This window comes from Pocillopora verrucosa, chromosome 2 (assembly GCF_036669915.1).
Source record: "Pocillopora verrucosa isolate sample1 chromosome 2, ASM3666991v2, whole genome shotgun sequence".
Lineage (NCBI taxonomy): Eukaryota > Metazoa > Cnidaria > Anthozoa > Scleractinia > Pocilloporidae > Pocillopora > Pocillopora verrucosa.
Window position 1 is genome coordinate 5,291,760 of NC_089313.1, and position 24,712 is coordinate 5,316,471.

The 24,712-nt window shown below is 37.2% G+C and overlaps 4 protein-coding genes across 6 annotated transcripts; 1 reads left to right on the forward strand and 3 right to left on the reverse strand.

The window, feature by feature from the left end:
- Positions 1-226: 226 nt before the first annotated feature.
- Positions 227-3,156, reverse strand: LOC131776078 (mediator of RNA polymerase II transcription subunit 21). The gene is made up of 6 exons (XM_059092220.2): positions 3,071-3,156; positions 2,817-2,898; positions 2,207-2,236; positions 1,604-1,704; positions 1,188-1,263; positions 227-719 (listed from the first exon to the last, which is right to left on the reverse strand). The coding sequence occupies exons 1-6, from the start codon at positions 3,110-3,112 to the stop codon at positions 652-654; spliced, it is 399 nt and encodes a 132-aa protein (XP_058948203.2). The 5' UTR covers positions 3,113-3,156; the 3' UTR covers positions 227-651.
- A 9-nt stretch (positions 3,157-3,165) lies between these two features.
- On the forward strand, positions 3,166-5,422 carry LOC131776077 (large ribosomal subunit protein P2-like). Its single transcript, XM_059092219.2, has 3 exons — positions 3,166-3,300; positions 4,419-4,577; positions 5,193-5,422. The coding sequence occupies exons 2-3, from the start codon at positions 4,419-4,421 to the stop codon at positions 5,379-5,381; spliced, it is 348 nt and encodes a 115-aa protein (XP_058948202.1). The 5' UTR covers positions 3,166-3,300; the 3' UTR covers positions 5,382-5,422.
- A 1,446-nt stretch (positions 5,423-6,868) lies between these two features.
- On the reverse strand, positions 6,869-18,544 carry LOC131776082 (telomerase-binding protein EST1A). Its single transcript, XM_059092225.2, has 18 exons — positions 17,132-18,544; positions 16,143-16,439; positions 15,438-15,583; positions 14,823-14,991; positions 14,678-14,739; positions 14,099-14,247; positions 13,110-13,347; positions 12,282-12,367; positions 11,727-11,830; positions 10,823-11,020; positions 10,410-10,468; positions 9,538-9,571; positions 9,380-9,442; positions 9,131-9,284; positions 8,936-9,026; positions 8,303-8,426; positions 7,899-7,980; positions 6,869-7,253 (listed from the first exon to the last, which is right to left on the reverse strand). The coding sequence occupies exons 1-18, from the start codon at positions 18,542-18,544 to the stop codon at positions 7,123-7,125; spliced, it is 3,600 nt and encodes a 1,199-aa protein (XP_058948208.2). The 3' UTR covers positions 6,869-7,122.
- Positions 18,545-20,137: 1,593 nt separating this feature from the next.
- Positions 20,138-24,607, reverse strand: LOC131776042 (LHFPL tetraspan subfamily member 2a protein). Of its 3 annotated transcripts, none has more exons than XM_066162184.1 (3): positions 24,287-24,607; positions 22,469-22,873; positions 20,138-21,750 (listed from the first exon to the last, which is right to left on the reverse strand). In XM_066162184.1, exons 2-3 carry the CDS (start codon positions 22,869-22,871, stop codon positions 21,527-21,529), a joined length of 627 nt encoding a protein of 208 aa, XP_066018281.1. In that variant the 5' UTR covers positions 22,872-22,873; positions 24,287-24,607; the 3' UTR covers positions 20,138-21,526. The 3 variants fall into 3 exon arrangements, with proteins under 3 accessions (XP_066018281.1, XP_058948168.1, XP_058948167.1); XM_059092185.2 differs by having other exon boundaries at positions 22,469-22,877; positions 24,287-24,606; XM_059092184.2 differs by lacking the exon at positions 24,287-24,607 and adding an exon at positions 24,115-24,222 and having other exon boundaries at positions 22,469-22,877.
- Between the last annotated feature and the right edge of the window lie 105 nt (positions 24,608-24,712).

Below are 24,712 nucleotides of genomic sequence, written 5' to 3' on the forward strand. Positions count from 1 at the left end.
AACTTCAACTTTCACCTTACCTTGCCTTTCTGTGAAACCCGCGCGTCACAAATTTATTTTGGGCTCAATCACATACCACGCGAAAACCCTTTGCCACCCTTAAATTACGATTAGTCAAGGTCATTCGTTTGTGTTTTGCGTGAGGGCATGGCGAAGGTTTTGGTCCGTCAACAAGCCCTACTCAGCATGACACAGGAAAAACACAAATGAATCACAAGATACCGAATGATCCTGTTTATTCACGTAATTTATTCACTACATTCCATTTCAATAGCTGCGCTTTCATCCTTAATGAATTAGATTGCATCTCAGTTCTTTCTGATTAATGTTTATTGATTTTTCGTCCTGATTCCTTGCCACCCTTGTTATCACCTAGAACTAGTATTGTCCTCTCTATGAATACACTTTTCGCTTTCACGCACTCGTCCATTAAAAAGCAATGTCAATTTTTGCCAGAAATGCTCTCTTGGTCCTTGGTGCATATCACGAAGGCAATCCATGTGGCATTCTTCTTCAATGTCGGCAAACAGTGACTGTAATGCCCTGGAACTTCCGCCGGCTATGGAATTCCTTGACACTATTCGGTCCTCCAACATCTCACAGTCGTGGACAGCTTCACCAAGACCAACCCTGATTGAAACAGGCCATTGGTCACTTCGTGCGCAACCTTGATTCTGCAATGTCAGTCAGGGCTTGTTGGATGAGCTCTAACAGTTTTTCTTAAGAGGAAAAAAAAAAGAGTATTAACCCAATAATCCCAAGAGGGACTGGCATCTAATTTCTCCTTACAAAATTACAGCTGAATTGAGCACAGAAGTTATGAGAATAAAGGAAATGATTACCAACAAGAGGGCTTGACTGTTAAACAAATTCTCCTTGTCAGCACTTTAGGAAATGTACAGAGGACAGTATGGAGAATATCCACACTGATGTTAGGGTGTTGAGGGTTCAGAGTCTGGGAGCTAAGTCACAACATTTTGCAGTGCATTCTATGAGACCAGGGCCACTCAGACGATGAGATCCAATCAACCCACAAAGTAAATAATTGAAGACAACATTTTCAAACCCAGCCAATCAGTTGTTCATCAAATCTTCCACAACACTCAACAGCCCATTTGTTGTGATTACTACCTTTCTTCATGACACAAAATGGAAAATCCCTCTAATAGACAGTAAAGGCTTCTCACCTCCTCTTGCTACAGCCTCTTCCAGTTTCTTGCCAGCTGCGCTACTTTCAGCTTCCAACTTGTGCAAGCTTGCTGCCTGTGTTGTCCATAATTTTTCAATCATTTTAAATAAGCAAAACAAACAAACAAACAAACAAAAATGTATACAAGTGTAGCACAAGTGATGACCTTTAAATTTTTCGTTAGTCCCATTACTTGTTGGCTTAATGTTGTTTGATATTGTAAGGAGAAGTTTTGTCTCGGTCACTTATGGAAGTTTAAGGGTTACAGGTTAGTCACAAAATGTCTGAAGCAAAAAGTTAAAGTAACATTTTCATTTGCTGATGCTGACTTGTACTGTTAACAGTATTTTTAAGCGACAGCTTAAAGAAGAAGAATAAGTGCAAACAAACAATTAAAAAACACACTGATCTTACTTGAAGCTCTGGTGAACACTCCTCACTTGGAAGAGACTCGATTAGGAAATCAATGTCCTTTGCAGTTCTTGCAATAAGAGTGGCAAACAAAGCAGCATGTCCTAAAAGCAAACCATTGTCCCTTTTTCACATTATTCAATCATTAAAAGAAGGTAATTTTGGCTGTTTATGGATTGAGATACATGTACCTTGCTCTTTAGAAGGTTTTGCAGCTGGTATTCTTTTTCTCAACAAAACACAATTTGGCAAGGGGAATGATCAAAATGAGAGGCAATAAACTTACTTCCCCTGAGAAATCTTAGCTTTTGGAAACCTGAAAGACTGTAAACTTAAACTTCAACAGAATGTTAAATAATTTTTCTTATGATCAAAATAAGTAGCAAAGCTGAGACACTAAATAGTGGGAGATGGCATAAATGCTTCCATGAGAAATCTTGGCTTACTGGAAACTTTAATGATTGTCAAACTAAACATTTGACAGAACATGACATGACTTTTCCTTAGAGTAAAAAACTGAGTTGAATTGGAAAAAATGAGGAGGCATTTTAAGGAGAAATTAGATGTTGGTCACTCTTAGGGGTGAAAGGGTTAAGTCTAACCAACCTTCCTGTGTCACATCACCACTGTCACCATCTGAAAATAAAATGAAAATAAACATCCCTTACTGACAGAGTTTGGGGTCCATACTGTGTGTCATTAATTGTGAGTTTTTTCCACCTTCCCACTTCCAAAATTTTTTTTTTTTTTGGATAATAAATCTAAGAGGGATGACAAGAATTTCACCCAGGGTTTGGACAAAAATGACCTGATAAGTAAGATACATATGAAATCTTCAATAGGCATCTGACAGGTTTGGGATTTGGAATGGCCTCAGATGACTGACTAACCTCAAGAGCAAAATTGTGTTTCAGTTACTGACGCATTTAAATATTTAACTTACAGAGACATGCAAGGAATTTAAACTTCCCTTTGCCTGCAAAAGTTTCAGCAATTGGTAATAAATAACAAGAGGTTCTAGCAAAAAATAGCTTTAACCTTGGAGGTGATATAATCTACTGTACGTCCCATTGTCCTATCAATTAACCCATTCACTACAAATTTAAAAAATCTCTTTACTAAACCACATGCCTCGTTCTTTCAAATTAGAAACTTCATGGATTTTCTGCAATCCTACATCTCAATGCAATTCTAATATCCAGAAGAGAAAACTTACTCTTTTCAAAACCTGAAAAAACGTTTCCAGGTTGAGCTGTCTGTTGTAATATGCCGACACTGTTACAAAATTGATCTGCAAGCTAGAAAACATCGCAAAAAAAATACCATAAGATTTACTTTACTTTGAAGACGAGAATAAAAGCAGCAAAGACGATGATTTGTATTCCACATGACGTATGAAAACCAAAATTCGCAAATTTTATGTTACTTGAACTATTTCCTCTATAGGAGAATCATAAAAAGTAAAATAACCTGATTCAAAGCATCTTGCAACTGTGTGATCCTGTCCGCCATGTTGAATATCCATGCGACCTGGCAAAAATCCCCTGAATTTTTGTGTGGTCCGCCCCAGAGAACCATAAATGAGGACATGTGCCCTCTATCTCTCTCTCTCGTTTGTCCGATTCAGACGAACATTCGAAAATTTTGAGAACAATAATCTGTAGCGTGCACATCGTTTCGTGTCTTAGTTGACTTAAAAAGTGAGTATAAAGGTCCTTAGTCTCTAAACAATAAAGTAATGTGTAATATAAACGTTTAACGGGAGAAAAATACTCCAAATATGCGACACATCTAGTCGACCACGTTGCGCTGTGAATATCAGCTCTTTTGAGCTGTGTTCAAAGTGTTACTTTTAGCTTCCGCACATTTGTTGTGGGATGTGGAGGAGATTAGGTTTCTTGATAGGCCTAATAAGTTTTAAAAGCTTCTAAAGGAAGTTGATCATGATGCACACGATCGATCTGAAAATGTCCCAGAGTGTAAGTCAGTGGATCTTGATTCCCATGTAGATATAAACTCTTGGTTCTTATCTGGACACGGTTTAATGTGGATGCCTTCTCTTCTCTTAGAGCTCAGGGATGAGTATCCTTAGCAAGGTTACTGTGCTCACTTGAGAGTGTATTCCTCCTAATTAATCTAGCTGGGCTGGTTGGTTGGATGAAATCTGCCTTCAGTTCTCAGGGGGAATTTAAACTAGGCCCCAGTTGTTTAAATGGTGGATAAGGCTATCCACTGGATAAATATCTTAGCGGTGGATGGCATAGTCCATTTTTTTAACCCTTATCTGCTGGATGGTGATATATCCTTTAGATAGTGCTATCCACCCTTTGAATAACTGGGCCCAGGTTTGCAAGCTGAGATTTCAATCCCTTGGTCCATGGGAGGCCCTTTCAGTGTGGTGTGAGGGCCTAGGTTTTAGATTGTGGTGTTTGCCCACTGATGGTGGGATCTGGACAGGCTGCGACCCATATATACAGGGCAACCTAGTTTTTAAATGCAATGTAGCTAAGTTAGCAACTAAGGGAGGCTGGGTCATCTGTGTTTGTTAGCGGCAGAACAGACCTTTTCCAGGCTCCCAGTTAGTGGAGATGATTGAAACAGCTGGCAGGAGACAAGTGGTGGCAACCCCTGTAATTTTTGATTGCTCATATTCTTTGCCCATTCCCACTAAGCAAGAATCTGTCACAGGTTAAGCTTATCAAAGGACGATTTTGAAAGATATAAAACCTGATATCCTTTTCCTTTGGAGATTTTCCTCACTTGGCAACTTATCATCCAGAACAAACATTGATGGAATCAACTTGAAACTATTTTTCAGATGCGTTACGTGGCCGCTTATCTACTTGCCACCCTTGGAGGGAACAAAGAACCATCTGCATCAGACATCAAAGCCATCCTTGAAAGTGTTGGCATTGATGTTGACTCTGATCGCCTTGATGTAGTCATTAAAGAGTTGAGTGGAAAGGACATCAATGAGGTAGATTTAAGTGCTTGACATTCCAATCAGTGATATAATCTTGAAAATTCCAATAAGTGTGCAGAATCTCATTCAAAGGATATATACCTCTAACCAATGGGGTTTGGGGTCCCTTCCTTAAGTTACAGGTTGGGTGTTTTTACCTTGGATAAATGTAAGCAGAAAAAAAAAAGATTGTTTAGCTTACAGCACAGACCAAGACAACAAGAGTAGTCAGATATTTATTACATCTCTGGCTTCAAATAGCGAGGAAAGATTTCAGTTCAAACAAACTTTTGGATTCAGCAGGCCATATAGTGAAGTGTGGCCCATGAAATTGACCAATCACAGTGAATGTACTAACCAAATTCTTTTGTTGAATTTAAACAAATTTTACAAATCTGAATAAAGAACCTGTTTTTTGGTGAGCGATGTGTGTCTTCTCTGTGTGTGGTGAACAAGTTGTGTTTAGATTTAGGAAGACCAACTGACTTCCAAAGCCAATGCCACATCCCCAATTTTTTTTTAAGTGTGTAATAGCAGTTATTATTTTTAGGGACAACCAGGTCTATTACAGTAGATACATTTTCTCCAAATATGGGTTCCTCTAAAGGTGAATTTGGTGTTATTTTTTAGGTGATTGAAGCAGGTAAATCCAAACTGGCATCAGTTCCCACAGGTGGTGCTGTGATGGCAGCAGCATCATCAGGTGGGGGAGCTGCTGCTCCTGCTGGTGAGAAGGCAGAGGAGGAGAAGAAAGAAGAGAAGAAAGAAGAGGAAGAAGAAGAATCTGATGATGACATGGGATTTGGCTTGTTTGATTAAGCAACTCTAACTAAAAGCAAATAAATCTTTGTAACCTCCAGGATCTGTGTCTGTTCTTAAACCTTGAGCATGAGTGACTCTTACCAGCAATCAGACATCATGGAATACTTTTTTTTGAAAAAAAGCATAGTTAAATCCTGATAATGGGTGACCAACATGGCATGTGCTACCATCACTTAGGCAATATTGTAGAGTAAAATGAGGGAGACCTAGCTCTGAAGAATTGTTAAAAAAAAAAGGTTAAATCATTGGAACAACCATTTTTGAACAGACAAGAAGAATGCAGTTCAAATCCATTACCAACAAAATTATGCTCAGTTAAGTGCTGACCTTTTAGTAATATGGTCAGTTGTCATAATTTTAGAGCTAGTGATACCATTTCCAGAAAGACTAAATAGACTGAAATTGGTGAGGATAATCATTTTCCAATTTTTTATAAAGGTAACACGATTTGTGTAATATTTCCCAAGGACTAGTTATACCCTTCACACCACAGAAATTTGCCCTTTTCCAGAATACAATTTCATCTACCCTTCATTGCCATCTAATAGAAGAAAGCAGGGTTGTCGTTAGGGGCCAGTAAGGGATCATTTTGCATCATCAACTTTGTGAATTGTGATCTAACACAAAAGAAGTATTTTTGAACTGATTTTTACATCAATGTCTAGCTTAAAAAAATGGCTCAGACACGTCTTAGAATGCAAGAAATCATCTTGTAAAGTTTCAAATTCACCTTTTTCCAAGGAAGGATGACAACCACCACCACCCCCCACCCTCCTTAAAGGGCATTTTAACATGCCATGTTAGCCACTCAGCTGCATTTATTTTCTGAACATACCCTGTAAGTGTCAACAATGCACACTCTGCCATCAAGAAGATAGCGTTACCCATCATTTGAGTGACTGGGGCTTGGCAGGTCCACCTGTGTGACAGACTGACATCACAGACAAGCTGCCTCAGAATAAATTTCCTTAGTAAAGGTGAGCATTGGCACTTAGAAAACCAAAGGCAAAATTAACCTGTTGACCCTGAAGAGTTACTGACATTATTTTAATTTCTCCTCACAATATCACCCCTGAATCAACCACTAAGGTCACAAGAAAATAGGAAATGACACAAACTTAAGAAGCTGTTGGTTGTTAAGAAATTTCTCTTTGTCACAACCTTAGGTAATGTGTAGAAAATAATAAGAATATTCAGACTGATGTTGAGGTGTCAAGGGTTAAGGAGAGTGAGACATATATGTTAACCCTTTAACTCCCAAAAGTGACTGACACGAAATTTCTCCCTTTAACCTCTATATGCTATTCAGCAAATCAGGTAGAAGCTGCTATCTTGATCTAGCACCAAGTTCTCACAACTTATTTACTATGAAATATGTAGCAGCTAGAGGGGAGAATTAACAATCAGATCTTGGGAGTTAAAGGGTTAAAATGAAAAAAAAAAAAAAAAATACACCATGACAGGTACACTTTTTTTTCCTTATGAGGATACCAAGAGCATTTTATTTGTTTCAAACTTAACATATCAAAACAGTCATGAATGATGTGTTATTTATAGGTGCTTGGGGCTGGATGAGAAAGTTGTGATGAGCACCTCATTCAGCTTTGCAGTGATGAGTTCATTAGTATCTTCTAACTCTCCTTGCAGGTAGATCTGTGTCAGGTCTTGATACAATACCAACCAGAGGTCATGATATTTTTGAGGCTTTAGCCTGAAACGTAACCCCATTCATTGCTTGTTACAGCCTAGCCATTTGTCTGAACTGTGGTATTGTAAGTACAGGGACATTCCTGGTGTAAGCCTTCACTCTTAGGTTCCGGTCATCTGTCAGCAAAACTACTTTCCTCTGAATTGTTATTGGTTGATTTGCTGTGGAAGATGTAACAATAATTTAAAACTAACTAGCCTCCTCCTTGAGCACAGGCTGCAAAAAGGATAGGGATGAAAAGTTTTGGGAATTTATTTCAGAGCCTCATTTTTCCCCTGTTTAGCTTCAATATTGGGAAGGATAAAAGTACAATAATCTCATAACTCTTACCCATTAACAAATCTTTGCAAACTATGACAACAATAGAAACAAAAAAGGAAGAGCAGTGTTACTTTGCTCTGTGATTAGTTTAGAAAACTTGCGCCACTCTTTATAAAACAGAAGCAAAACCAAAACCAATCATGACTAGGTCACTTGTGTTTTCCTGTGCTTTAATCAGTTTGGTTGGTTTGACTCTGAGTTCTCATTGGTTCTATACAGCACTTTGCTATTTTCTGCTTGACCATTTTGATTACTTTGGCTTTAGTTTTTCGACACTGTTGGAAAAAACTCTATTATCAATTCATTTTGTTTACGATTTTAACAAAAATATTGTAAATAAAACTGAAACTACATGCACTATGTTTTAGATTGACATTGAGATGGACAAATAGGTAAAAGAAAAAAAGAGAGACTTAAAGCAAACTATGCGAGATTATGTTCAGCTCTAAGGAACTTTCAACATTTTCTGACAAAGAAAATAATACCTGTGGCCAACCGGTTGATAAAGTTCTCTTCACAGTAGTGTAAACAGCAGGAGAGAATAACATCATCATTGCATCCTTTGCCCTGAAACAACCCATATTCATCAGGACCCACAGGTTTTAGTCAATGTACAGGTAATACATAAATCAAAAGATGCTTGTCTCTGGTAAGTTGTGATAAACAGGGAACTCAAAAGTGTAACTGGGCGGACCCCCCCCCCCCTTATCATCGTCAGAAAAGTTATAATTTATAAAATAAATTCATTCTGTATGCTCCTTCCTGTGTCCCAAACACCACAAGGCTTGGAGCATGTAAACTGTGTCTGATGGTCAATTACTCAGATTCCATCGGAGCTTTCTGCTAAATGTAGTATATTCATGATATATGGAATGGAATGAAATGTCACCTTTCTTCCAGAAGGATCCTCGCTTCTAAATTGAATTGTATCCAACTCTGTTCCTTTGCTGGTCACTGTTTTAACCTGAGGATTTCTCTGGCTAAACTCAGACTCAAGAAAATGAATTGCAGATCTACAGACAGATATAAAAAAAAAATGTAACATATACAAATGTTTCTTCCAGGTTTCGTCTATTGTCATTTCCTTTTTTCCTTTACAAATACAACCTTTTTGCCAACAGTTTAAATATACAAACAGAATGAAAATACAAACAGAATTGTAAAAGCTATTAGTTACTTAAAATTGTCTTTCTCCTCTGTCAAAGGCATCATATGTAAGTTACAAGCTTCTGGTGAAAAGTCATTTGGGTTTGACCTCAAAAAGAATTTGCACAAGAGTCTAGGAAGCCTCTAACTCATTACTTTTACTATATCTTATCTACTATATATATCTACTAGATACATCTACTATATCTTTGAGGAAATTTCAGGCTCCATAAATTCCACACCTGTAAACTACTACTAATGGTGCTTAGGTTATTTGGGAAAGGATAACATGAAGTGCACAGAGAGAAAATGAGAGAAAATTTTCTCATTTCCTTCACAAGCCACCAGAGCTTCTTTGTTTATAATACACACACACCTGGCATTCTCCATGACATAATGAGCATGCTGTAAATCATCACATTTATCAAGGAGGACATCTTTCTTCAGACCATCAAGCTCATTAATTACTGCAGAAGATTTAACAAAAAGAAAAAAAAAAACACTCTTAAGGTGACAATTATAATGGAGGGGTGTAAGAACAGCAATTGAGCCAACACTTCAACTCACTTACCAATGAGTGGCACAACTAGAGTGAAATCCTGACTGGCCACAATGGCCTTGACCCCTTCCAAATGATTCACAAAGCAGTTAGTGTCTGGTACCAAGTATGTTGGGTAGTTCTCAAACATTAGACGCGGCTTAGAAATGTGTTCCTCTATCACTGCCTGCAGTCAGTGGAAATAAATCATTGTTACAGAGGTGCATCACAGTAAATTTGGATCTATGCTCAACACCCTGAGATCATCCCAGGGAAACTGACCTTTGCCTTATCCTCTCTCTGCTTGTGAACTTCCATTTGCTTTTTCAAGGCATCTTTTTTGGCCTGCAGAAGAGAGCAAAACGATTTTAAGGCCCTTCCTCTCTAGAGTACTTATTGGAAAAAAAAAGTGATATAATTAAAGTAAAGACAAGTTTTACCTTGAGTTCCTTCAGGTCTTTTTCCACCTCATCACTGTAAAGCAAAAAATCCAGGAAATGTGATTTTTCATGTGTAAGTTAATGAAATGCTAAACAACAAAGCTCAGCCAATTTGCCCCAAGCTACAGCATTGTATGATCTCAAAAAACCTGCTGCCAACCAGCTTGGCAGAAAAGAAGTTTTACATAACCAAATGGTATGTGTCTTACACAAGAAAGAACACAAACAAACATGTCAGGTATAGCTAATACCAACAGCCTGGTTAGCAAACAAACAAAATCCTATGAAAATGTAATTTACTGAGTAAACCAGAACAAAAAGAAGATTTTCTACTGTGAAACTTTCCATTAAATTAAAGTTTACTTGGTCATGGACAAAAAAATAACAAAAGAGTACATTGAAGATAGCAAAATTTTGAAAAATTTGTTACAAACAACAAACATAAAATAATTTAGGCTAAGTATTTAAAATACTTTAAAAACTGTGTCAAATATGTAGCCCCTAGAAAGCAACATGACAAAAGGATTTGTTTGTCACAATAATAATTGAAAAAATTATAATTGGAGATTGATTACCAACAATACTAAAAAATGCAACAAATGTAAAAGGTGAGTCTTACAGCCAATAACATCATGGCTAAAGTGACCAATCAGTTTACATAAGCCAGACTTACCGCTAATACATTCAACTGACAACAATTATTCACTTGACTCTGATAATGACCTTGACTAAGGTTGTCGAAACTTTAATGCGACAACAGTCCTTCTCAGGACTACACTCACCTGGACGATCACACTACATTATAACATGTTACTCCTGGTTCAAACTATTTGCTGACAAGTGTATTTTGTGATATGTGATAAGCATCATACCCTGAGTCCAACTGCTCCTCTTCACTCTCAATGATAACATCAGCATCCTCATCTGAGTCCTATACCAAACAAAAATATTTGGAGGTTCAATTTTTTCTTCAGCTGGACCCCACAAAATTGTGTGACAACATACTTATGATTTATATAGTATGCTCAGGCTGGTGATTTGAATTGGATGGAATGGCTGGATACTGCTACTAAACAGCCCATTGCTAACCTAAACAGTGAGACCAGTAGAATTCATCCCTGATTTCAAACATTAAGGTAATGAGAATAAAGGAAATGATTGCAAATTCAAGAAGCTCTTGATTGTCAGAAAAATTCTCCTTGCAGGTACCATAGAAAATGTATAGAGAACAGTAAGGAGAACCTGCATACCAGTGTTAGGGTATAAGGGGGGTCAAGGTACAAACCTCATGTTCATTTTGTTGTGATGTGTCCAAGTGAACCATGACTTGTGACTCCTTCACTGGTGACACTGGTGTACTTTTAAGCACTGCTGAGAATTCTCCTTTGTCATTATCAAACTCCAGTGGTGGATGCTCCAGCGAGACCAAAAATGCAGCAAACTCTTTTAGACTATGGCATCGCAAATAATCTTCAGCAAGATTCTGTGGAAGACATGAAAAAATTCCAACACTTTGATAAGAAACTTCTACCTTCTCACCAAAAGTGACACCTAACTATAATTTGATTTTCAAGCTAAAAAAAGTTTTTCAATGTATTATACAACTGTGACTCTGATTAGTTAAAAAGTTCACCACTACAATTCTAGGCTAATTTAGGGTTAAAAATCGTATGTGTTTTGAAGATCTGATCCAAATTGTCACATACTAGCTGGCTATTATATGAAAAATATCATTCTGCATTTTTATCCTTGTTCTGCTTTTTCTTTTTGGAGGAAAAAAATTCACAATGGTAAACGTTGAGTGATATCAACCAATTAAAATTAGCCTGCAAGCAAGCTGTCATTATCAGCGCTTTGACAGAAACGTTTCTTTTTCTGTAGGAAAATATGAGACTTTGAACAATGTGAGCCCACAAGAGATCTGCAATGAGTTTAACACTGATAACATCTGACCCTAAAAAACCCCCACCCCATTCATTTGATATCATCCTGCATGCATATAGGGGTTGGGGGTGGGACAAACATGCCTAGCCTGCTTGTAGGTTACCTAAAATGAGACAGTGTGCTTAAAATTGGTTCCACTTTTAAAAAACCACATTTCACCAAAGAAAGCGATTTAGGTCTGTTGTTTTTTATACATTGATTCCTAGAAAAACAAATTACTCTTCATTATTACAGGTTTACTCTACCTTACTGTCTGCATCTGGAATTTTACACATTGGTCTCACTGCTGTGTTCAATGGCTTAAATCCAGCAAGAAATTCATCCTCCATCAAGGTTACCATCTCATTAGCTAGCACATGACACAGAAAGATTACCATGAAGGTAAAGAACACTCATAGTCAATATGCAAGTTACTGTTAAAAACTAATATGGCAGCATAACCATACAACAACAAAGGCTCTGTCAATAAAACGTGTAATAAAGAAAGTTCATTTGAAATTCAAATCACAGATGTAATTTTCTATCACGCACAGAAGAGGTAGGCAGTTGGGTATTTATATACTTCTGATGTCTACGAAGTTTTCAGCAACTTGATGATAAATACCTCTCTTACCTCTAAGCAACTTAATAAACAGACCGAGAAAATGATGCTAGCAAGACGACAAACAAACTTTTGAATTTAGCAGGCCATACTGTGAAATACAGCCTGCTAAATTGACCAATCACAAGGCATATACTTCTAACAGATATAATAAATTATGACAGTGACAAGAATTGTAAAAGCTTAGTTAGTTTCTTACCATCATTATCATGAAGGTCATCAATATCCACATAAGATATGGCATTTGTGAACTGACTCACTGATTCCCAAAGACTTCTGTGAGTGCTAAGGTACAACAAAGAAGTGCACTCAAAATGTGTCCTCTGATCAGTAAACAAATCTTAACCCTTTAACTTCCAAGATCTCATTAGTAATTCTCCTAACTGTCTGCCATAAAATTTATATGATGTTTGTTTGGAGAAATTGGAATCGGATCAACTAATAATCCCCTTATTTATATTTTCTTTATTCTCATTACTTGTCTGCTTGATATTGTACTGATACTGTAAGGAAAAATTCTGTCTAAGAATTTCTTTCAAGTATGGAGTATCCAATGGAGAATTCTACACCGACAATAAAGAAGTGTACAGCTAATCTTTTCATCACCATCAGATTTATATCTCATTAGGTGTGTAGTATTGCTGAGCAGTTTATGAGTTGTGCAGCCACAATAGAAAGTCAAGTATAAGTGATTATCTATTATAAAGCTTTGAAACAACTCACACAAGTGAACAAAACCCGGCAAACCAGTTTTTTTTACAGTGCTAAGTAAGCAACTGTCCAAATAATCATACAATATTGCAAGATATTTGTATTTGATTCATGCATTATTTGTACTCCCAATGGAGAATATTATTACTTTACACTATTCTCCTTTGACTCCATTTCTCAATGAAAACCTTAGAACTGTACAACAGACAGCATAGAGAATCAAAAATTGGGCCTTAGAAGTAAAAGGGTTAACTTTAAAAACTTTTCTACATGTTTTCTGCCCTTCTTGCCTAGCTCCCACACACTGACAACTTACCTTATAGAGGAGACTTGCCACAGGTCAACATGACAGACCACCCAATCTGCAAACACTTTGACTGAGGGTAGGAACTGATGAAGGGTGTCACTGAGGCCTTCATGGGTGTTTCTTGCTTCAAAGTCTATTTTCAGCAGCAGGGCACAGCAGGCCTTGAGCAGCATGATGAACATCTCAACAGCAAGGTTCATAGCTTGGTCTTGAGGTGTGCCCACTCTGACATAAGGTTCTGCTGCATCTACATACCAAAGAAAAAAAAGTTTCACTTTTAATTTTAAGTTTAGTTAGGGTGGGTTCAGGTGTTGAAAACTTGATGGCTTATTACTGCCAAAGTTTCTTGGTTTCCATTAACCCTTTACACCCTAACATCAGTATTCATATTCTTGTTACTGTTCTCTGTACATGTAATAAGGTGCTGACCAGGAGAATTTGTCTAACAATCAAGAGTTTTTTTTGGTAGGTGATTATTTCCTTTAATCTCATGACCTTAATGTGTGATTTAGTGGTGATATTGTAAGGAGAAATTAGATGCTAGTCACTCTTAGGGCTTAAAGGGTTAAGAAATGTAGAAGCAGGAGAATGGTGTAAATTAGTATGGCTCCTACTGCCCCAGGTACTCTTTAGACAAAAGATATATGACAAAAATCCCTGTGTGAGGGCCATATGAGATGGAATGAGCAAGGCTAGAAAAAGCCATACCACTAAGTGATAAGCTAGCAAAGAGGAAAGGAAAAAAGAAAGAACCACAGACATATGATAAACTGCCTATTGACTGAGTCATGAATCTTGAAGCATACATCTTGTTGTGCTCAGTCTGTAAGTTATGGCCTTGCACTAAATATTTTCCTGGACATCCCAGCTCTCCCACACAGTCAGTAGGTACATTTTAGGAGCTAAGCACTTTCAAATTCCACCACCACAAGCTTCAGGCACCTAGTGATGAGTTGCCTACTGAAACAACTTTAAGTAACAACAGTAGAGCTACTCACCCTGGCTTGAAGTGTGTTCAATAGCAAACATGTTGATGGCCATCATTTGTAGAAGGTTAGACCTGCTTATTGCAGAACAAGATGGGTACTCCAGCAAAGTATGGAACTCACCCAGGAGTTGGTACTGTAATGTAGGCAACCTTTCCATACTGTGAGACAAAAAAAATGAAATTAAAAAACCATCATTGCCTTACTGACGAAAATGGAGCTTCCTCCCACCCAAAAAAGTGTACCTCTTCAATGAGAGTAAAGAGGAAAAGCTACTTGATCTGAAAGTAACAAGGGTAACAATCCTTAACTGCTTTGTATTATACACCCAGATGATCTTAACCACATTTAGCTTAACTCTTTCCACCCTAACATCACTATGCATTTTCTCCATACTGTTCTCTAGACATTTTGTAAGGTGCAGACAAGGAGAATTTGTTTAGCAATCAAAAGCTTTAAATTTTAGTGGGTGGTAATTTCATTTGTTCTTGTGACTTTAATGTGTAATTTAAAGGCAACATTGTGAGAAAAAACTCTAGACACTCTTCAGGATCAAAGGGTTGAAAAGGAAAATACACATTTGCATCTTACCCAATTCTTGAGTACAAAAGACCATGGGCACAAAGATAGTGGAGCATGAACTTCTTGTTGACCTTGCAAAAAAAGAAATTAAACAATTCATGGCAATGAAGGTAAAAGGTCTTTGCTAAAATTGTTAAGTTATAAATGATAATACCTCTTGAAGAGAAATCTTTTGTGATTCTTTTACAGGGTCTGTAGAATGCTCCTCAGTTTGTCCTTCCAGGATGGGTTCTCCTCTTGAATTAACTTCTTGTACTTTACCATGGTCAGTGACCACTACTCTTCTGTATTTTCCTTGGCACATGAAGATCCACACCTCATGCCTATATAAACAAAATTTTGATTCCTATATCGAGCACTGGCCACTCATATTATTTCCTGTTTGAACCTTATGCCCACTTCATGTTTATGTAAACACTAAATTATGATTCCTTATCTATAATTCTAGCTGTTAGAATATAGACATCATATCTACCAACTTAGACTGGTGTTTGTAGCACATCTTCCAGATGTTCTCACAGATAAGCTGCACCCCTGATTTGATACAAACATTTCTGGAAAAATGGTGCAGTTTCTACAGTGCACCAGCATTTACAGTACTCATTAAATTACTTGTTAAGCACAACACAACTTGCAGTGACTCAGCTAAAAAAAACACCATCATCTTAATAATTAATAAAAGGTCTGCTTTAACAAAATCAATAACAAATCACACCTTCTATGAGAATAAAAGAATGAAATAAGAAATTAACTCAATAAGAATTCAAACCTGCCATGAGATGATTTATGATCAGATTTTAGCTCAACAGCCTTGGTGCCCTCTCCAAATGAGGATCGCCTCTTCTCTCTTTTCTGATGGATTTGCTGTTCCGAATGAGTCTTCCTCTGATCCTCATTTCTTTGGATTCTGTCTGCCTACACAATGATATAATATAAACAGTAAAAAAAAAACATTGGAAATGATATCCTGTTTAATCATGGTGGAATTAATTTTGTCTATTTCAGCAACTTAGAGAAACCTCTTATAATCAGGTTGTACTTGGCTGCATTTTCACGATCAGACCTTGATTATTACAATTTTTCAGTTATTTGGACTTGATTCTCTGGTTGCACTTTGTTATGTTGTTGGTTAGCTTTTGTAAATTTGTAAAAACACTTCTGGCAAATATTAGCGGCCTATACACAATGATTTGAGAATATGCTTTAATTCATGCATAAATATTGATTGAATGATATGTATTGTCTTTTCTGTTATTCAGTTTTTATTTTTGGTCATTAATATTCATATATTTTCAATTTTCAATCTGGACTCTTCACTGTCTGCACTTTTCAAGTCAGTCCCCATGAATCCAGATAATCAAGGTTCAACTTAACTATACCTATTAGGTGACAAAACAGCTAACCTTTATGCTGAGCAGTTAAGTAAATTACATTGACTTTTGATGGTTCCTGACACCCTGGAATAATTGCTTACCTTCAGTTGGATATCATAAAAAATGGCTGTCAGCTTTTCCCTTGCTGTCAAAATTGGATTACTCACAGCTAGGCTCCTTATGTAGTAATAGACAGAGTCTAGCTTGCGATTGGCTGACACAGCAATTACGCCAAGCTGATTGTAAGGTTTACCATTCTTTGGAGCCAGTTTGCTTGCTTTAAGATACCATGATCTGATGGACGCCCAGTTTGGTCGGGGCTGAAATTGCACTTGATATCTTTCTATGTCTCCAAGGGAAATCAAAATGTGCTGTGAGCTCATAAGAGCAAGTTTAGCCTGGAATAAATGTTTAGATCACAGTGTTAAATAATAATAGTATGGCCCTAAGAAGCAACTCTTCCATTTTTCTTGTGCTCTCAAAACGTCCTGCTTGCATTGATAAATGCATGCTAAGCATGGAACTTATCACTCCTTGGAATAGAAGGGTCATATTCTTGCAAAGTTTTCAAAAAAAAAACAAACCAAAAAAACAATCATTCACAACTAACTTTTTCTTCAATTCTCCTTGGCCCTGGAGTGCATGAGGCTTTTGTGGGGTTGAGAGGTCTGAGCCAAACATCATGCTCACTTTAGGATGTGCAATTTGATCACTCTTCCTTTTCTTCTTGTCAGGAGTGGTGATTGCTGCATGACCACTAGCTAGGCAGAAGGTCATTACATATGGCCTTTCCCCCCTCCCATGTTTCTACAGGGTTACTATTGTGGCATGACCAAGAACCCAGTGGTATAGCAGGGATAGGTAGGTTGGACCTGTTAGCCATGGTTGGCAGCCACTCTAGGAGAAGGACAACTCTGATTCCCAACCCAAATAGATGGAGCTTGATTACTTTGTATGGCAATCTATCAAGGAGAAGGATTCTAGTATTGACAAGAATGAAAACTTGCCTTTGTGGAGATGAGCACCTAGTTAAAAAGGCTTAAAGAAAGTGTAAGACCCATGAAGAGAAAAAATTATTGGAGGTACTTACATTCTTCCCAAGTTTTTCTGCCTTCCTTGGTTGACTGACAATATCCTGAATTGAGAAATCATGCTCTTTCTGTAACAATTCCAGAAGACTTTTATAAAATGTCTCTGCATCTTTCAAGAATTCCTTCAAACAGTTATTTATTTCCTTAGGAGAGAGTACATCTGATTTTTCTTCATATCCCAAAAAGAGTTTCCCATACTTCCTCAGTGTTTCAATAACCTTATAAAATGCACTCTTCCAAAGGTTTTGATCAATCTCTAGTTGAGTAGCCAGGCCAATATCAAGCATCATAATCCCTTTGTAAGTGTCTTGTATCTCTTTACTTAGGCTACAAATTTTTGGAAAAGCTGCCTTGTCAAGTGTCCCACGAGATAACAAATGAATCAGCTGCACCCCTTTAGGTGCCACAACTTTTAACAGTCTTTGAGCTCTTTGTTGATTTATAGACTTAAGTGTTTTCTCTGCTTTAGTCTCATAAATGACATTGTTCTCCATTGAAGTGTTTTGAATGTCCACACATTTATCACTGTCAACATTGTTTACTTCAGCATGTTTGTCTCCAGATTGTCCTGTGCCTGTGCTATGCTTTTTTAGAGGTACTGTAATCTTTTCATTTACTGTACTAAACCGAACTTCTTTATTTGGAGACACTGATTTCTCTGTATGAGCAGGACCATGAAGGCCACTGCTTCTGCAACTGCCATCATTCATGCTTGAAGTTCTCTTGCGGGGAGGTATATCAGATGTGAAACCTTCCTCTTCACTTGCATTGTGACTATTAATATGGAAACCTTCGGGCAACTTAATTATTCCCCTTGGTTTTTCATCCTTAAGCGAATCCTCTGCAGCATAAGAAGGATCTTTAGAAAGCTTCAAAACACCACCAGTGCGAGCTCTCAGATCTAGTTCATATTTTTCAATGTCTTTTTCATCCTCAGCTTTGGTTGCTTTGCTTACATTTCCACGACGCTTTCTCGTAGCTTTTCCTGTTTCATTCACTCCAATTTGGTCGCTATTAGTAACCGGACATTTCTCCTTTGGATCGACATCATCCTCTGTGTTTGAGGAGGAATTATGCCGAGATTTGGACGATGGCGATTTTCTTTTATCTTTCCTTTTTTCAGTTTTTGTTTTCTTGAGACCCTCGCTATCCTTTTCGTGATTAAACTTGGTTTCTTTTCCCCCAAAACTTTCTTCCATTTCGGCTTTGGAGTGAGAAGCATTCTTGCTGACGTCAGTTTTCCTATCGAATTTCTTCGGTTTGGAATCCTTTTCTTCATATTTTCCGTGATTTATCTTTTTTGAATTCTTTTTTTCGTTTTTTCTGTCTAGTTCGTCAGCATAGGCTACCAGTTCGTCGTGTGAAATTCGAAACACAAAGGGTGAATCACCCACAGTTGAACGGGCCGCCATTTTGTAACAAGTCCCGTGTCCAGACTCCTTCAACTTGCAACTATTCCGCGCCAAAATTTTCCTGACAAATCACCTCGGCCCCACGGCGCATTTTTTTTCGGGTGGTCAAACCGTGGTGGACATGTAGATTAGGATTTCGTCGTGGGTTCTAAAAGTTCGGTTAAAGAGATCATTTTATTTTGGTTTAATAAATGGTTAATGGCTGAATACCTTACCATTTCTTGACCACTCCGGTTATACGTGCCGCAGTGCTTTGAAGGGTCGTGAAATGGAGAACAAGGTAACTTTTAAGAAGCGAGACTACAATGGAAATATTCCTGAAATATTGCTAGCGGGGTGTTCTTCACTAGCTTTTTTTATCGTTCATCGTGCGTTCGCATAAAGTTCTTAAGAAATAAAGACAATTTCAATCAATAGGACAACATCAGTCTCAGAGATGATATTTAAAAAAACAAAAAGCTCTAGTATCATTTCTTTCAAATAGCCAACTCAGGCAGGAACACGAACCTAGTAGCACTTCCGACAGATTTCGCGCCAAAAACACAATCGACGCGGCGCGCGCAAAGCCACGCATGTAATTTCTGCACTTGAAAAGTTTGGCGAGTGTCTGAGCCTTGTACAGTTAAACTGTGAACAAAATAACTGCAAAATATCCAAATCTTTTTTAAAAAGAGTGACAAACCTTGAGCAATGTGTTATCAAAATTGAAACCAGAAACCTGATATATTAGGCCTGCGCTCATCTCAGGACGGTCAAGCCCGCTCCACTTTTCAACAGAACAACGCATTGCAGAGTTTCTTCCTTGAATTGAAAGAGGAAAGTCGCGCTATATTTCTGTGGGGGTTAAGCTGTAATGCATAATTCAATCTTATTTTCAATTCCCTTGCTCTCCAGGAGAGGAATGAAAGTAGTTGGTCAAAATTGATCAGATGACAAGAACCAGCAGGAACTAGAAAGGGCGAAATAAGTATGGCAAGATAAGTGTTGTTATTACAACAAGTAAATAAGTAACAACTTTATTCAAAGAGTGTAACACATGACAATTTGACTGATAAACTTACGTCTGTTGCCTGGGTCTTTTCCTCTTTTGTCTCGAGCTGAGTTTCTTGCTCCAGGGTTCTGTCTTTCTATTTTTTGCTTCCCCTTACGACAGGAGCTACGCTTCGGTTTGTGTGAAAATTTGACCTCGATTTTTCAAGTTCGTTTATGTTTTCAATCTGTTTTATTATTTTCCATCTTCAGCCATCCATGTTCCTTCCAGCTTCATCATTGCTTTTCTATTCTCTATTGGCGAACTAATATCTTTTAGTCATTACTCAAAGTACCTTGGAAGTATTCCTTAGAGTTCCAAGTTTCCAAAAATCAGCTGATTCACACTCCATGGTTGCCAACGGTCAGGAAAAAGTCAAGGAAAAATAAATTTCTTCAGGGTCAAGGGAAATCGGAATTTCACCTTGTATTTACATCTTCGAGAGAATTTGGGCAAAAGTGAAATTTCAAGGAAATATTTTGTACTTCATCTTGTCTCAGCCTCTTCATCATTATATTTTTAAACATCTATCTCTTTCACTGACACTGAGGTAAACCACAAAAGCCAGTAGAAATGTATTTTTTATTTATTAGATTTCTAATAATTATACCATTCTAATTAATACTCTTGATGTGCAAAATTAAATGTGCAAAATGTATTTTAATGTGTTGAATAGGGTATATTTTACTCATTATCACGTGCAAAAAATTTTGCTCTGTCTCCAGTACATAAGTTACCAGTATATGACTTGCCATAGTCACTCAATATATGATAGAACTCATATCATTAACTAAAGTTTTGTTTTCAAAATTTTTCAAGCAGGTGCACAGAGACTCTGTTGAATAATGTTCTGCAACCATAAAATTTCATTTTTTCCTTGCATATGTCACATATAAAGGGAAATATAGTATTTGTTTTCCAAGGCAACTCGTTGAATAACTGAAAAAAATCTAGTACTTCTTGCCTGTGTTCACAACAGCTAAATATTCCATTTTCATCATCACTTGAGCAAATCTTAAATCCTTCATTTGTTTTTATAAATGTAAAATTTTATACACTCCTCTGTAAGATATATAACAGATCTACCAACTCCATGGGAAAATTCACTTGGATACAATCATTTTTTTTCAAATTTAACACAGTTACTCTGGGTGGACAAGATACAATTAGATAAAACTTTGTTCACCTGGTTAAGAGTTTCATAGCAAAGAGAAAATCTAGGACCATTCAAGGATTCTCAGTAGAATAAAAAAGTATATAAAACCTTACTTAATTAAAAAAAAAAAAGAAATAGAAGAGGCAAATAACTTAGGTTCTAACTGAGGCATAGCATCTTATGGTCTGCTAAAATTAGTCATGTATTCATTTAACCATTTGTTGCCAAAGATGCTCTTTGTTTATAATCTCTATGGTACATGCTGAAAATACTGCTTTACTGCTTTAAATGAATACCAATCCATACTTGAACTAATATTGGCTAAGTTCTTTCAAAGCTTCATCAGGGACCTGGACGGAGTCAAGGACCATAATAACACAAAAAATAGTGAAAACAAACAAAAGAGGCTTAGTTATTGTAAAATATGCCGAGTTCTTTTCTCTATTCTAAGAATCAGACTACATAATCCTGATTGGCTCTGGTGGCCAATTAGGACACAGGATTCCTTCATCTCACCCACTCATGGAGCCAGCCATGTATGAACATTATTTACTATGTTTTAATTATTTCAAAGCATACTATATATTGTATAATTATATAAATGAGCCTAATTTGATTAAAATCTGATCTGAACCAACTACCGGTACTATGACCTTTTGACATTCAATATTGGAAAAAGAAAAAAAAAACTATCAGCCATTTTAGTAATTTACTAGTGGGCTTGCAATTAATTGATCTTGTCTTTTTTTCTACTGAAGTTCTTCATCAATATGAAAGAAGACCATTGTGAAACTGTTTATACCACGGTTGCCTTTGACCTTGGTCTTGCCACTGAGAGATGGTAGGCAATCATTGGACAGAAAAAAAGCAATGCTGTGCTCACAATAGCTAGTACATAACCCCAGGCAATGTCACAAGCCCCAGATGTAAAAAAACCACTTGAGCTACCACAGTGCTGCTGAACATAAGTGGATTTGAAACCAAATGGGTACACCAGCAGACTGACTACCAAAAGAGCCACTGCAAAACACAAAAGTATAGTATTTATTATATTTCTTTATTATATATATTAAACACCCATAGATCTTGGTGAACCATGGGTCATAAATCTTAAAAAAAAATTCTGTGCCCACCAACCTTTTTTTAAGTTTCTGATTTAAACATGAAAACTTTAACCTCTATCAAGTAAAGTCTGCTTTGAATTTGAGAAGAAGTTATTTTTTACCAGAGTGCATTTCCAACCTGATGATGAGCATTTGACGGTTCAAATACAGTTCTAACAACATTAAAACTAGCTTTCATGCTTAGAAAGCTTCCTTAGTGATTAATAGTATGACAAAGTCAAAACATTTGCCTCCTTAGATCTGGATCTGCTTATAGACTTCTGTGGGTTACAAAAGTGTAGGGCTCTCGTTTGGCTTGAACTGTGTAAAATTTTGCTTTCAGCTTATGACCTGACTGATCTAATTCTGGCTCATAAACAACAGCTCTGATTAACAATGCCATTTTAATCTGTCAGTATTAGTTGACCTGTCTAGCCTGCAATTTGAGTGCGAGTAAATTCTCCTAGTTTTAGCCTTCCCACCCAATATCCGTAACCAGAAAAAACAGTCGCAATTTCTGAAACTGAAACACCAAAAAAGAAAACTGAAAAATCAAGACTGAGCATAATGATTCCTGTAGTTCATTTTCCCATAAAAAAATATATGGAACTATTTCATCCACATATCGTAATTACCTGCAATGCTCTGCATAACTCCAGCAATGGCAAAGACAGACTTTCCACAAATAAATCTTTGGCAGCATGCTACATGTGCAAGGAAAAGTGCACCCAACAACAGAACCAGTGCAAGTGCATAGGTACTAGCAGCACCCTTCCAGTAAATAGAAGGGATTCCAGAGAAAATATTCTCATAAAAAGAGCAGTATTTTGAGGATCTCCAAGCATCTATCTCTTGTAAAGTCACAAATTGCTCCTGGAAGCAGAATCGTAGAAGACCAAATGCTGTAAAGGACTCACTGTTGTTTGTTGACAAAGGATCAGGAAGGTGTTCATGCCAAAACGGAGAAAATAATGCCAAGGTACAAGTGAACAGTAGAACTAGAGACAAAACTGTCCATAACACTGAAATTGCTGACATTTCTGCCTTTAAGCAAAAAAAAACAAAAACAAAAACAAACATATTAGAACTATATATTAGCCATCTGATACTATGAATTACCTATTACGAAACTAATAATCAACAGGAAGCTGAAGTTTCCGGGATGTTCGCATGGTGTTTTCATGTTTTATGTTCACGTAATCATGACGCTAACTGCGATATTAAATCGGCTCTCAAGGGAATGATCAGTTTGTCTCCTTAGGAGAGGACAATGTTTTGATAGATTATACTAAATTTCTCTGCCTACATTACACATATTTCGTAGGACGTAAATCCTTGTACTATACGAATTACTCGATCTACGAGGAACATATGGTCAACAGGATCCACAATAAACATTACCGCCACATTATGTAAATTTAGAAGCAAGCTGTCGCACAAAAGGTTCTGGTGATCCTTTGGGAAGCAAAGGTAAACAAGATCGATTATCTCCGAAAGTTTATTCACGACAGGTGAAGTTATGATCAATTGATCATGTTCAAAACTTTGATGGACCTTGTGCGAACAACGCAGATTGAAAGAAAAAAAGAATGCGAAAAACAGACAAAGCAAGGGAACAATTATGACATATCCTCTTCCATAAAAAGCAAACTGACAAAGCGTGAAAAGCATTTAGAGGCAAAGACCTTCGAGTGAAAACAAATTGGACTATATTAATCGCAATAAACACCATTCAAAAGATGCTCTAGTGAATATTTTTTTCACCAAAACTTCGTTCATTCGCTAATTTGTAACTTCCAAAAATACATGCGTAGCGCGTTGAAAAATTGTTTCACCACGTTTCAAAATGTGGTCACAGGGCAATATGTGGTAAAAATCCAAGAGATTTCTCAAGAGATACCATTAATTTAGTCACTAGAAGTGATAATGAAGTGTTCCCTTCTTAAATATCATGTAGACACGCTCGGAGACGCTCGATTAATATCATAAGTCTTTGATGTAACAAACAATCAAGAACACATAAAGAACACTTTGAATATTACCACGCGAACATTGAAGCGAATTGACCGAAGTTTAGCGCTAGAATCTGCAGGAAGCCACTGTTTATTTACGTAGATTACTCTTGAGCGTCTGGTTCCAATTGAAACGCAACGAACATGAAAACTATAAGAGAAACGCATTGCACGCATGAAAGATCGCAACTTAAAAACAACTTGAAGCTAAATTTGCCTCTCAAAAAGTTACACATTTAATTAAGAGTAAAGCAACCACAATTTCGTACCAAGAAATCTGCACTTGAGCTCTTCCTAAACATCTTAATTTAGCGACTGTGTATGTAAACTACCACGACATTAAACAATGGCCCTTGCAACACGGTATTAACTATAAAATACTCGAATCGCGACACTTGCCAGTTCTAAAAATAAACAAAGAAGCTTAAAGTCTTAACTCACCTTCACAACCCTCCTATTTGAAAGCAGATGACAGCCAAGACTTGCAAATTTAGAGGACAACAATCGTTGTCAGCAGTCCCCAGTCACTAATATCCTGTCAATTAGAATTTTTGCACAGCAATCTCATTCATTCGAGGCGTGTACAAAACACTCATCTCCTGTACATACTTTCATCAAAAAACAATCTAGATTGATTGGAGCTGAAATGAACGGATTTCCGCTCTGAGTAGCGCTAATTTCTGATCAAAGGGGTTCCCGCCACCAGCCCTTTGTTCCGCTACAAAGGAAGTCATCTCCCTGCCTGCCACTTCTTTCTCATTATTCCTTACCGCCTCTCCCAGACCTCTCGCATATTCTTTTAGGCTCCAATGATGCGTCATCAAACGTCACGTTACCTCTATACGCCTGCATTCCTGAGGTATGGTC

Bases quoted from the DNA above. Each gene is read 5' to 3' on its own strand.
- LOC131776077 (XM_059092219.2), top strand. From the start codon at position 4,419: ATGCGTTACGTGGCCGCTTATCTACTTGCCACCCTTGGAGGGAACAAA. The intron at 4,578-5,192 runs GTAGATTTAAGT...GTTATTTTTTAG, and splicing joins GTGGAAAGGACATCAATGAG to GTGATTGAAGCAGGTAAATC.
- LOC131776082 (XM_059092225.2), bottom strand. From the start codon at position 18,544: ATGGCGGCCCGTTCAACTGTGGGTGATTCACCCTTTGTGTTTCGAATT. The intron at 10,469-10,822 runs GTTTGTACCTTG...TGTTTGGTATAG, and splicing joins CACAACAAAATGAACATGAG to GACTCAGATGAGGATGCTGA. The intron at 9,572-10,409 runs GTATGATGCTTA...TTTGCTTTACAG, and splicing joins GAGGAGCAGTTGGACTCAGG to TGATGAGGTGGAAAAAGACC.
- LOC131776042 (XM_059092184.2), bottom strand. From the start codon at position 24,147: ATGTTTAGGAAGAGCTCAAGTGCAGATTTCTTG. The intron at 22,878-24,114 runs GTACGAAATTGT...TTTTGCTTAAAG, and splicing joins GCTCAAGTGCAGATTTCTTG to GCAGAAATGTCAGCAATTTC. The intron at 21,751-22,468 runs GTAATTACGATA...TGTGTTTTGCAG, and splicing joins AGTTATGCAGAGCATTGCAG to TGGCTCTTTTGGTAGTCAGT.
- LOC131776078 (XM_059092220.2), bottom strand. From the start codon at position 3,112: ATGGCGGACAGGATCACACAGTTGCAAGATGCTTTGAATCAG. The intron at 2,899-3,070 runs GTTATTTTACTT...GATGTTTTCTAG, and splicing joins TGCAAGATGCTTTGAATCAG to CTTGCAGATCAATTTTGTAA. The intron at 1,264-1,603 runs GTAAGATCAGTG...TGGACAACACAG, and splicing joins AGTGTTCACCAGAGCTTCAA to GCAGCAAGCTTGCACAAGTT.